General features: G+C 39.7%; 1 protein-coding gene across 4 annotated transcripts in view; it reads left to right on the top strand.

The window, feature by feature from the left end:
- LOC131768351 (1-phosphatidylinositol 3-phosphate 5-kinase) overlaps positions 1 to 13,012 on the top strand; it is a 35,422-nt gene that overhangs the window by 4,399 nt on the left and 18,011 nt on the right. For all 4 annotated transcript variants that reach the window (XM_059084084.2, XM_059084086.2, XM_059084083.2 and 1 more), the window contains exons 4-18: positions 219 to 370; positions 1,973 to 2,093; positions 2,705 to 2,929; positions 3,909 to 3,939; positions 4,560 to 4,657; positions 4,846 to 5,156; positions 6,022 to 6,136; positions 6,516 to 6,713; positions 7,513 to 7,698; positions 8,585 to 8,704; positions 9,136 to 10,056; positions 10,654 to 10,757; positions 11,088 to 11,159; positions 11,638 to 11,809; positions 12,340 to 12,518. In XM_059084084.2, coding sequence (XP_058940067.2) covers positions 219 to 370; positions 1,973 to 2,093; positions 2,705 to 2,929; positions 3,909 to 3,939; positions 4,560 to 4,657; positions 4,846 to 5,156; positions 6,022 to 6,136; positions 6,516 to 6,713; positions 7,513 to 7,698; positions 8,585 to 8,704; positions 9,136 to 10,056; positions 10,654 to 10,757; positions 11,088 to 11,159; positions 11,638 to 11,809; positions 12,340 to 12,518 — 3,005 coding nt within the window. The remainder of the gene's footprint in view (positions 1 to 218; positions 371 to 1,972; positions 2,094 to 2,704; positions 2,930 to 3,908; positions 3,940 to 4,559; positions 4,658 to 4,845; positions 5,157 to 6,021; positions 6,137 to 6,515; positions 6,714 to 7,512; positions 7,699 to 8,584; positions 8,705 to 9,135; positions 10,057 to 10,653; positions 10,758 to 11,087; positions 11,160 to 11,637; positions 11,810 to 12,339; positions 12,519 to 13,012) is intronic.

Here is a 13,012-nt window from a genome sequence, read left to right as displayed (position 1 = left end):
TGAACCAGCATTCCATTCAGGAGGGGGAGGTAAAACTCAGAGTTGCATCATGCTTAGGCCTTTTACTAGTTTCCTTACTATCAAGCTACTGGGAGTTTGTGCTTCTATTTGCTTTGGAAGGTTCTGTATATGCAGTTAATTCAGTTAAAATATATTAAGTGAAATGTTTTGTTTTACAATGTACGTTTAATTTTAATTTTTCACCTTTACCAATCAAGGATTCTTTCCGAGAATTATGGAATCAAATAATGTCTCCAAGATCTGGGCTGGACCTGCAGAGTCACAGGTTTCGTTTAAGGACTTATCAAAATTGTTTTGTTGGAAGTGAGTTGGTAGATTGGTTCCTTACGCATGAAAAGGCATCCACAAGGTACAACCCTACAGTAATAAATGACTCTAAACTTTATACTTTCAGATTACTCAAACCCTTTAACACCCAAGATCTGATTTTAATTCTCCCATTTAGCTGTTACACATTTCCTTACAAATTAGGTACAAGAATTTGGTTTTTAGATCAAGATGGCAACTCCTACCTGATAGGTTTGAATATTCTCATTACCTGTTTGCTGGGTAATGTATGGGTTTTGTGAGGAGAATTTACATGCTAACCACTTCTGGGAGTGAAAGGGTTAAGTTTGTTAACATTGAGATCTTTAGAATTTCCAGAATGGTGTTTGAGACACTTAAGAGTGACCAGTATCTAATTTCTCCTTACAGTAATGCTGTTAAACCATTCATTAAGATCTTGAGAATAAAGGAAATGATCAGCAACCTAATAAGCTTTGATCTTCAAATGAATTCTCCTTGTCAGTATCAAAAGAGACATATGGAGAAGAGTAGGGAGAATATGGATACTGATTTTAGGGTGTAAGAGGTTAACTGCTTTTAAAAAGCCAGTGGAAATTTGTGTCAAAACTGACCAAAGGAATTAGTAAAATACCCAAAACAATAACAACTGCAACGATAAAACTTATATTAACCCTTTAATTCCTAAGAGTGACTAGTATCTAATTTCTCCTTACAAAAATCACCCCTGAATCAAACATTAAGGTCATGAGAACAACTGAAATAATCACCAACTAAAGAAGCTCTAGATTACTAACCAAATTCTCCTTGTCAGCACCTTAGGAAATGTATAGAGAACAGTATGGAGAATATGCATACTGATGTTAGGGTGTAAAGGGTTAATCCAAACCAAAGAGAGATGATGGGGGCCTGGAAAGAAAACCTGCCAATAACAATAACCAAAACATGTTTTTTTTTATATTAAAACTGAAAACCTTGCAACAGCAAAGGAAAAAAGTGAAAACCACAAATTGAGGAAACTTAAAACCAGAGAACTAACTCTGAGGCAAAATTGAAAGAACTGATTCCTTAAAAAAATAATTAATGAAATCAAAAACCCTTCATGTTATGCTCTGTTCTTTGAAGGAGTCAAAAAAAGAATTGATTTTGTCTTTGTCAAATAACTTTTACATCAGACATGAAGCAATGTGGTTCAATTTTCAAGGGATTTTCATTTTTTTGCCTTTTATTCATTTTTCTCTATTTTATGCTTGTTATTGGATGTGAAATATCATTTCTAAGTTTAAAAGGAAGAAAGAAAATGAAAATGAAAAGTTCGAGAAATGCCAAGTTTAGGAATATTACATACAGGCTGTAGTCACTGTGACTGTGACTGTAAGTCCAATAACATGAGAGTGTTTCTATGGTACTGGAAGAAAATGTCATAGATATTTAGCTAAAACAAGACTGAATTATAGGAATAGAAAAAATTGATTTAATATCTTTTTGTTAACTTAGTAGCTCATTAAAATTGTAGAAATTCACAAATAGTTAATCAAGAAGAGGAATCTATTTAAGATGACAGAAAAAAGTCACTACCTGTAGGAAAATAGACCATTATGAAGATGTCCCAATCCTTTGTTTTAAAACAAACTTAACCCCTTTATAATTTATATAATTTCTTTAGACAACAAGCAGTTATGATAGGACAAGGCTTACTGGAGTCTGGCTGGCTGGAACCTGTTCCAAACACTCGTGATGGGGGAGCAGTATTCAAAGATGAATATATCCTTTACCAGCCTGGAGTTGTAAGTACTGGTACATGGCTTACCTTGCTCTGTACCCATTTTGTGTATTTTTACCCAAGCACTGTGTGGATTTGTAATTCTCAAGAGAGAAAAAAGGGTTTTAATTAAGAGGACTAAAAAGATGATTAATGAGCAGATTAGCAAGGGCCTTGGACTTTCAATCTGGAAGTTCTTGGCTGCCAGTCGTGCTCTTATTACCAGCAGGAGATGATTCTTGGTTGGATTGTGTCCAGTTCCTAGGTCAACCAAACTGGTTTGCCTCATGGAAGATGGCCTTTTAACCTGTTAAATCCCAAGATCTGATTGTTAATTTTCCCCTCTAGCTTCTGATCATTTTCCTGCAACTTGGTTGCAAGAATTTGCTGTTAAATCAAGTTGAAAATTTTAACCTAATAAGTTTGAGTATTCTTGTTACCTGTTTGCTGGATAATGTGTGGGTGGACTAGGGAGAAGTTACATGTCAATCACTTCTGAGAGTCGAGGGGTTAAACCATTTTGAGTTTGTTTTGAACCATGTGTTTGTAGTTTCTTATATGTTCATTCTTTGTGCATGGAACTGTTTGATCACTAGGAATTTTGTCACCTCAATAATTTCATCTTTATCTTTTAAGGCTGCAGCGCGTGAGATTTCCACCAAGAGACCGTCTTTATTCTGGTCAGATTCAGACAAATCTGGTGATAAAAACGAGCCACTGAATGAGAGTGATGAGATACAAAACATTCCTGAAAATGTTGATGATGATAATGATGAAATGGTGCCGCACTGGTTTCGTCAACTAGAGCAGCAAGGAGTGGAATCGGCCATTGAAGAATTTGACACTAGTTTCAGTCTTGAGGTAAGTTTTCGATTTTTATTCAGTTGAAAAGCTTGAGGTCAGAATGTTCAATCTACTTGTATTGTTTGGTCCTATTGAAGATGTTGCAAAAAAGCTTCATTTTTGGATGTGACTTTTGTTTCAACCCTTTAACTCTCATGAGTGACCAAGACAGAATTTCTCCTTACAATATCTATACAATATCAACCAGATAAGTGTTGAGAATAAAAAGAGATATCAAATTTGGGGATAATTAGTTGATCCAATACTAAATTCTCTGAACTAACATCCTAAGAATTGTATGGTTGACAGTCACGAGAATTACAAATTTGATCTGGGAGTTAAAGGGTTGAATTTTTAATTAGTAGATTTTGAAAGATATTTCATTCAATGAAAATGTGAAAATGAATGCAGTTTTATGTTTCAATGTGGTTTTAAAAATGAGTAAGAAAAGATAATGTTTGCTGGTGACACATGATTAATGAAAGTTGAATTGGTGTAATTTTAGTATTCTTATAGGAATATGAAAAGTTGGTTGGTATATCAACATCTTTTTTTTGCAAACTTTTACACCAGATATGATAAGTGATTAATGAAGCAAATACAGTCATGTAGCTATACTCACCTGTTATGACCCAGCATTTCCCTTATAATAACCTTAATTGATTTGGTAGACAGATGTGGCTTTGAACTTTTGTCTGATGTTTTTCACTTTTTAGGAATAGACTAATCCAAAATATGTCCACTTACCTATTAATCTACTCTTGTGAACTTTGTTTTTATGCTTTGAAATGCAATAAAGTTGTTGTGGCTAATAATTGAACTATGGAAGCAGGAGATATTCTCTCGGAAAGTGGTATATTTTTTTAACTGATCCAATCAAAACTTCAAGTAACCAGGCTTGCCCTTCAGCAGTACTCTTTTTTTTTTGGTATACACTTTGTCCACAGTGGTAAGAATATGGTTTCAAGTCCAAAGTCCGTTTACATTTATCTTTCAGGCACCTGGAAAATTGAACAATCATAAAACAGGTATTCTGATCACTACCCTTGGCAATACTTTAGTTTTTTTTTTTTTTTTTTTTTAGGGGGGGGTCAGCATTTTTCCTCCCTGCATAAAAAAAACCCCTACAAATTGTAATTAGGCCCTAATAAAAATTTTGGCTGCTTTCTTTACATTGTTTGCAATCTTTTCTTGTATTTAATCATGGTGCAATCCCAAAATTATTCTTTTAGATTCCTTAAAATCTTGGGTATTTTTTGGCAAATTCTATTGCATTCTTGAGTCCAATCTTTATTCCTCCCCAAGAAGAGACCACATTTCTTTTAATTAGCAAAGGACTTAGGGTAAAATTTCTGTAAATGTAAATGGCTGGGTAACCAGCTGAAATTCCAATTGGATGAATCAGAAGCAGTGGGCTAAGAGACACCTTGAAAGTATGCCAGTACTGGCCTTTACTTTTAAGTACAGGGAAGATGAGCAAGAAAATGCTTCATTAAAAAAACCGCCACATTCGCTTGCGTCCGACTACTTTACTCGTCTTTGCTAATTGAGGGCTTGGCACAGGCCCTACCTTTGCTAAATCTGATTGATATTCAATTCAATTTAAATTTAGTTTTGATACAATTATTTTTGTTTGGTTACGATAAAGGACCAAAAGTACTGGACCTTGACCTGATGAATGGTGTCGCTACAGAGGGTGGAAACAGCGAGATGTCACTCAAGGTTGACTTGCATCATTTTGGAGAGGTGTGTATGCGCACTTAATCTTTAGGCTCCCAAGAGCTAAATATGAATTCCTACACTGTTTGCCGTACATTTGTCTCAATTTTAGATCTGACAATTTGGTATTAAAGCTACCAGCTTTTTTATATATATAGTGCTGTTTTAAAATGTATACCTCCGCTTACTTCGATAAACTGATTCTTCAATCTCAGCCAGGAAAACTTAGCACAACATCCCCAGATACCAGTGGTGAAGCAAAAGCATCACAGCTTTCCCTGATCACTGATGTTCCCCCACCCCCACTGGAACAGTATGTGTACAATGAAGGGTACCCATACACCCCTTTGAGACCAAGCAACAAGAAGAATCAAGAAGAGTCGGTTTTGAGCACCAGTAATACTCCTGACGAGATCTTCAGTGGTGCTATGATAGCAAGAAAGATTGGTGTGGACCGACCTCCAGAACCTGAACTTGGCGAACTCAGAGAAGACAATGGAGAGAGACTAGCCATGGAACGGCTGAGGTACGTTGTGTCCTTCGTGGTAATAATTAGAACAGCTATGTAATCTGAAAGGGTGCTTTTGGATAGAGTTTCGCGATAGAGCGTCCAAAACTTATCCGAGATTGTATTGGTTTGCTTTACTTTGCTCTGTGATTGGTTCAGAAAAACTCGCGTCACTCTCTCAACCAATCAGATTCAAAACCGAAACCAATCACGACTTGTATTTTCCCGCCCTTTTAGCTCTTGGTTGGTTTTTATTTTGAGTTTCCATTGGCTCTTAAAGATATTTCCTTTCTTCTGTTCGGCCGTTGTGGTTAGTTTGGTTTTAGTTTCACACAACTCTCAATCAACAAGCGCTCTATTACAAGGTGCCAATGAGAACTCAAAGTGAAAACAAGCAGAGTGCCTGCAGCGCGGGAAAACGCAGGTGACCAAAACGCGATTGATTTTAGTTTCAATCTGATTGGTTGTGGAGTTGGCGCGAGTTTTTTAGACCAATGACAGCAAAGTAAAACAAAACCATCGCAATCTTGTTTCACTCTCTACGCTCAATTGAAAATTGCTCTTAACTAGTTTTCTTGCTTACATTTTTGTGACGTGGATTCCTGGCAAGACTTAACGCACTGTAATTTAGACCGAGGAGGTCTAGTTCATTGGTGACCATAGTCTTCTGTTTTTTTTTACAACAATACTCTAAATTCGGTACCTCTGTCTACACACGAGCGTAAATTGAACAGAACTCCCCGCTCAACTTTTCCGCAGTCGCCCATTATAAAGAGTTCGTCGAGAGTGAAAATTCAGTCGTCAAAAAAAAAACTGTGGGGGAAATTGCCAAAAAAGACGCCAGAAAACTCGTTGCTGTTTTAATCCGTTGTCTTTTTTTCAGGACTTCTCATGCTTACCATTTGAATATACTGTTGGAACAGCTACTGAAGGATGCTGGACTATCAGTTGATTGGAAAGATACCATACTACCCCTTGTAATGAGAATTAGTGAACAGGTAACAAAAAGAAAAGGCAGTGAGCATCTAATTTCTCCTTACATTATCGCCCCTGAATCGCGCATTTAGGTCACGAGAATACACGAAGTGATCACCAACTAAAGAAGCCCTTGATTGTTAAATAAATTCTCCTATTGGACATTTAAAGGTCTGGAAATTGAGAGAAATATCATCAGATGTCCTCAGTTTTAGCTGGGGCATATCTGCTCTAGCCTGTTCCAGGCGATCGGTCTGTGAAACAAAAGGCGATGATAAACGGCTGAGGAGTGAAAAAACGAGTGGGGTTTGGGTCGGGTCGCGTACGCCTGGAGCAGGCTCTATCTAGATACGGACGCGTTTAGTCCAATCATACGTTCTTTTTCGTGTTTTCATTGCACAGGTGACTCCTGATGTTCGTAGAGACGATGATATGAACATATGTGAGTATGTGAAGTTCAAAAAGATTCCTGGTGGAAATAAAAGCGACTGTGAAATGATCAGTGGAGTTGTGTTCACCAAGAACATCGCGAATAAAAAGATGGCCTCTATGCTGAGTAATCCTAAAATTCTGGTCCTTAGGTGTGCTATTGACTATCAGGTGCGTGACATGCAAAAAGAATTCACCATTAATCTTTTGACCACTAAGAGTGCATAGAATTTCGCCCTTTAATATCACCACTGAATGAAACATTAAGGTCACCAGAATGAAGGAAATGATCGCCAACTGAATATGCTCGAGATTTTTCAAATAAATTCTCCTTGTCAGCTCCTTAGGAAATGTATAGAGAACAGTATGGAGAATATGCATACTGATGTGATAGTGTAAAGGGTTAATGACATTTTCAAATGCAATTCTGGTTTTGTTGACTGTTGCGTTTGGTTTACCTTGAGAAACTACATGTAATATCTTTGATCGTGCTGGTGCTTGCCAAAACTTTGATACAGGCGGACATTTTTAGAGATGGCACAAGTGGTTATATAGGTTTGGAGACAACACCTACTTTAAACAAAATATTGAGACCAGGAGATTAGGTGTAGCTCTAATGTTAAAGAAATCGAACTCTGTAAATCATTGTAGTTCTTTTTTTCCCGTGCAGTGCATGATTGATCCCATGTCTTCCATTTTAGCGAAATGAAAATCGCGTTTGGTTTACCTTGAGAAACTACATGTAATATCTTTGATCGTGCTGGTGCTTGCCAAAACTTTGATACAGGCGGACATTTTTAGAGATGGCACAAGTGGTTATATAGGTTTGGAGACAACACCTACTTTAAACAAAATATTGAGACCAGGAGATTAGGTGTAGCTCTAATGTTAAAGAAATCGAACTCTGTAAATCATTGTAGTTCTTTTTTTCCCGTGCAGTGCATGATTGATCCCATGTCTTCCATTTTAGCGAAATGAAAATCGCCTGGCATCTTTGGATCCTCTTGTCCTTCAAGAATCCGAGTTTCTTAAGAACTTTGTGGCTCGAGTGCTTTCTTTACGACCCAATATCTTATTGGTGGAGAAAAGTGTTTCACGTCTGGCGCAGGAAAATCTTCTAGAAAGGGGGATTACACTGGTGTTGAATGTTAAACCAGTAAGTTCTTAAAAAAAAACGATTATCCAGCGATTGCTCTTACCGTATTTCCTCAAATAAGCGCCTTCGCTCTAATACGCTCCCTCCCCTGAATAAGCGCCCACCTTCGAGGCTTTTGTGGTAAACATGCGCTCCTCTCTCCAATAAGCGCCCCCCTCAGCGCCCCCTCCAAGGCTATCATGTCAAACAAGCGCTCCTCTCGGATAAGCGGCGCCGCCCCCCCCCCCCCCCCCCACCACCGCGTCCACCCTCAATGCTATCATGTCAAACAAGCGCCCCACTTGAATAGGCGCCGCCTCCTCCCCAGTGCCCACCCCCAAGGTTATCATATCAATCGAGCGCTCCTCTCAAATAGGCGCCGCCCACCCTCAAGGCTATCATTTCAAACAAGCGCTCCTTTTGAATAAGCGCCCCTCAACTCCTACCTTAATTTCTTAAATAGCAGGGATACAAGGAAAACTTGGCTCTATTGCCACTTTATTTATGTCTTTATGAGCTTCAACTGCAGTGGAATCAGTACAAGAGGACATTTTCTCTTTAGTCACTTACCATCTCCATGTTTTTGCTTCTCTTTTAATTCTACTCCTTTATTGGGATGCATTTGAAGAAAAAAAAATTGATAATGAATTACCAACCCCTTGATTGTGCGCCTTCTTTCCAATAAGCACCCCTCTAGACTGTACTTGATCCTAAAGACTCGCGCCTCCCTCTCAACCAATCAGTGTAAAGCTGAGACAAATTGTGACGTTGTCTCTCGCGTTTTCCCGCGCTTTAAGTGGATGGCTTATTTCCACTTTGAGTTCTCATTGGCTCTTGTGGTATTTTGAATTTTTGATAGTACATGGGGAGCTGTACAAAACGTTATTCTATGATTTGTTCATTTCAGAACGTGATTGAGCGCATTGCTAGATGTACACGGGCTGATGTTCTTCGTTCCATGGAGCAGCTTAGTCGGCCACAACTGGGAACATGTCAGTCATTCAGGGTACAGAGATACACTCTAAAGGTATGACTGCGATTTCTTGCTGGATCGTTCGTTTTTCAACTTTTTCGCTGTCTGTTATTAAATGCTACTGCACAGGAAAAATGGTATCCTTCTCTCTCTCAATTCCAATTCGATTTTTAATCAGAAGCCTTATAACAGTTATTACGCCACAAGTAGGTTTTTTTAAATCATGATTTCCTGTTCAATTTGTCCGCTATTGCCTGATAAAGCCTCAGTCGAGTTACAGTAGAAGAGCTGGATCGAAGGGCTCCTTAATTAGCTAATCTATAGCGAAAAACATTGACTTGTTAATAAGGAGAGAGTTACTTCAGTTACTTAGCATTTTTAAATTTGTTAACTTGAGTGATTTTGTATGTAGAACGACAGGTAAGACTTGTCACTTGTTGTTAAATTACAAAAACAATTCCTGATCTCTACGTCGTATTAAACAGCACGGAGAGTCCAAGACACTCATGTTTATTGAAGGCTGCCCAGCTGATCTGGGTTGTACAGTAAACTTACGAGGCGGGAACAGTTTCGCGTTGGCTAAAGTGAAGCGGATCTTTCGACATATGGTGTACGTTGCTTACAGCTTACGACTAGAGCAGCATTTTCTAATGGATGAGTTTGCTATGCCTCCTGACACCAGTCATTTGTTGGAAGAGTGGGAAATGGCGAATAGGAATTTCGAAAAGAGGTTTAAAGTACGTGAAAATGAAGTGGATGGGAAGGAAGACTGCAAGGAATCTTGTTCAGAACAGAATAAAAACTTGCCTAAAGCGTCTCAGCAGGATACTGTAGAAGGAAGTGATCTGTTCATGACAGCACTGAAAAGCACCGTGCTGTCCAGTTCACCGTTTCTGGACTATCCAATCCCGTACTTACTGACGGAAGCAGGTCGAAACATGGCTCTGAGATCCACGCTTCCACCGGATATTTACTGGTCTTCAAGGCTTACGTTGGACCATACCAGTCGTCCCTTGACCGAAGAAGGACTAGAGGAGTTTGATTTTTCTAAGCATCCTCACCAGCGATGTCTAAGTAAACGTGTTTGCAAGTTAGAGCCTCATCCGCTGTTGTCAGCGACGTTAACTCTGGAGCCCGGTGGTATGGTGTACCAAACACTACTGTCCGACTTTCGCGCACAGGGAGGGCAAATTCATCTGACGAAAAATGGGATGTCTGTGCGTAGGAGTCAAAGCAAGGTATTGGAGCATTTCACCAAGAAGACACCGATTGAGAAGAATACCGAGCAAGGCAAGATCCAGGGAGGTTATCGCGAAGGAAAGGGTAAAGCCCATGGAAAAACTGTTGAGTCAAAAGAGAAGAAAGATCCGTTTGTTCCAACGAGCCCACTGCATTTTAATCGAAAGGTAAGAGAAATGTTTGTATGATTGATTATACGATGTGAGATTTTCGAAATCGGTAACTTTGTGTGTAGTTTTCGGTTACGTCCTCTAGTAAAAAATAAAGTTAAGGTTTGGGAAATCAATATTAAAATTTTTTCCAATACGCTTAAAGTGAGGTTATCGTTCTTGTAATGTATAATTATCTGTGGTGATGAGGTGGAGAATTTAAGTTGATTTTTTTTCTTTGCGGTGAAAGTGCTCATAAAGCGAATTTTGTCGGTGTAGTTTTATTTCACCCCTCAAAAATGTTGCCATATCATGCTGAACATGTTTTTTAAATACGCAAAAGAAACACACATTTAACGCGTCTATAGTAAAAGTTTAAACGCGGTTACCGTCGTGAAAAGCGTGCAGTGGCTTCGCGTGTACGTTGGTCACTGATCTGTGATGGATATGGCAATTATCACGGAAGTTTCGTTTAAGTCGGTGACAGGCGATCTATAGACCCGCCGTAAGACCTCTCGCAGCCGTATCCACCTACTACACTATCAGCAGCCGCTTTTGGAAAATTTTATTGAAACTTTCGAGTAATTCTCCATTTGCCACATTTTTATTTTGCAGCATATGGATTGTTTGGATCCTTATTTCCATCAGAGAATAGCTGTGTTATTCATCAGCTACTCAAACGAATCGAATAATTCACCCCGACCGTGCATCAGTCCGTGGTGAGTAACTAGATGAGACACGTGAGGTCTTTGTCGCGTGTAACGCAATTTTCATTCGAGTGTCGGGAGTAGCACAGAAATACTTTGGCTCCGCTCCATGATTGGTCGACAAAAGTGGCGGCACCTTCTCAACCAATCAGATGTAAATCGCTTGGTCGCTTGAATTTTCCCGCGCTTCAGACACACACACACACATTCACACCCCTTCCCCTCCCTGGCCTCTGATTGCAAGAAAATTCCTGATTTTGTCTTGATGTGACACGGAACATAACATACTCCTGTCACGTCTTGCACTTTCTATAATTGCTATGGTGTGTTGACTTGTTTCAGGGCCGTCTTTATGGAGTTTTACGGACGAAATGATATCACCCTTGGTGGATTTCTCGAGATTTACTGCTTCAGGTACAACACCCGTTTCGTAACAAGAGCTAGTTCTGCTCCTGAAGTTAAGATGCCGTATTTTAAGGCTGGTTTTCCCTTACGGCGGAGACGGAGTCGTACTCAGAAACGCAGAGTGATACTATCCAGTGAAAATCAAACCGACAGAATCGGAAGAAAAATATCGATGCCGCAACGACTCCTTAACGAGTGGACTGTCGGAGTCGTAAGCCGTCGGATTGCTCGAGAACTGGAATTATGATTGGTTGGTTCTTCCAATTCTGCTTACGACTGCTTGCAATTGCTTGCGACTCCATTTTTTTTTATTTTCTCTCGTTTGAAAGCGCTCGTACGTCTTCGACTCCGACTACGTCGCCAGTGAAAACGTACTAACAAAAAAACTGCGAAAAGATGACGGTAAATACTAAGGTCGATTGTAAAAAAGAAACTTACACCAGCATATCTGTGTGAACCTTTTTGAAACACGTGGATTCCTTTCCAGGCCTTCCTACATCTGTCCCAACCCGAACTGTGACATACCCATGGTGGATCACGTGAGGTACTTCGCTCATGGGACTGGGTCCGTGTACATTCACATGAGGAATCTAGAGTCACCTATCCCAGGATTCCAACACACCATTCTCACATGGAGCTGGTGCAAAGAATGTAAACAGGTTAACAGCTTATAAAATGATTTTAGACCGTACTTAAAATCTTTTAAGCTTTGAATTAAAAAAAATGTGAAGTTGGTGCGGGACGTAGCTGACTTCTTGACGAGTTAGGAGTGACGCCTCTTCATTTCAATAGGATTTAAAGAGAGGATAAAAAAATGAGAAATGATAAAGAAGAAAATTCAAAGTCACTTCTTACTCTCTGGTCAAGGGGGAAGATGGTTCGAAGGCCCCGTCCCATGGTAAAATATGACATGAACAGACAGATCTTGTCTTTACAGACTGTTGTTTTCTCTAGGGTTTATCGCTGATCCAAAATGTTTCCTTCGGGAAATACAGGGAAACGTAACGAAAAGAAGTGAAAAGCGAGGGAAAGAGCAAGGCAAATCACAAAAGAAAAGTTGTTTATCTTTCTGCTTTTATCTTGCAATATGCCTTTAAAGTCCAAGTTTCCTCATCTGCGCTCGTAACTATGTAACTGGCGATTGATATCTCTTAATTTTAATTCTTGTTTTTATTTATTTCTTTTCAAGGTAACGCCAATTGTACCCCTATCCCCTGAGGCATGGGCATTGTCGTTTGCTAAGTACCTGGAATTGAGATTTTACGCAGGAAATTACAAGCGCCGAGCGAGTGTGGAACCATGCGGACATTCTCTCCACAAGGATCATTATCAGTACTTTGCTTATGCTAACATGGTAGCTTCTTTCAAGTACGTTTTTGTTGTTTTATTTTGGTAAATATAAAAGTTTGCTTACGACTCAGATTCACATGGCTGTCGAAACCATTCCTGTAGTTTGAAGCGATTGCCAATATTGCCTCTCCACCCGGGTGGGTTACTAGTTTACCACAGGTTACCACCCCCTGCCCCCACGTGGGCTCCTCTGGTTACCTCCCACCACCACGTGGGCTCCACAGGTTACCCTCCACCCCAACGTGGGCTTCACAGATTACGCCCCTCCCCCACGAGGGCTTCACGGGTTAACCCTCTTTCTCAAGTGAGCTCCACAGGTTACCTCCCACCCCAACGTGGGCCCCACAAGTTACCCCTCTCCCCCAAGTGGGCTCCACAGATTTTCCACCCTCCCCCACCCTCACGCGGGCATTTTGTCATTTTCAGCCTCTCATGCGTTTCCTTTACAGTTTCAATATTTCTCTTCTTGTTGCTCAAATTTATATTGCCAGAGGGGTGTTTACTATTGTGTT

This window comes from Pocillopora verrucosa, chromosome 13 (genome assembly GCF_036669915.1).
Source record: "Pocillopora verrucosa isolate sample1 chromosome 13, ASM3666991v2, whole genome shotgun sequence".
NCBI classification, from domain to species: domain Eukaryota; kingdom Metazoa; phylum Cnidaria; class Anthozoa; order Scleractinia; family Pocilloporidae; genus Pocillopora; species Pocillopora verrucosa.
This window is presented reverse-complemented; position numbering and strand designations above follow the sequence as displayed.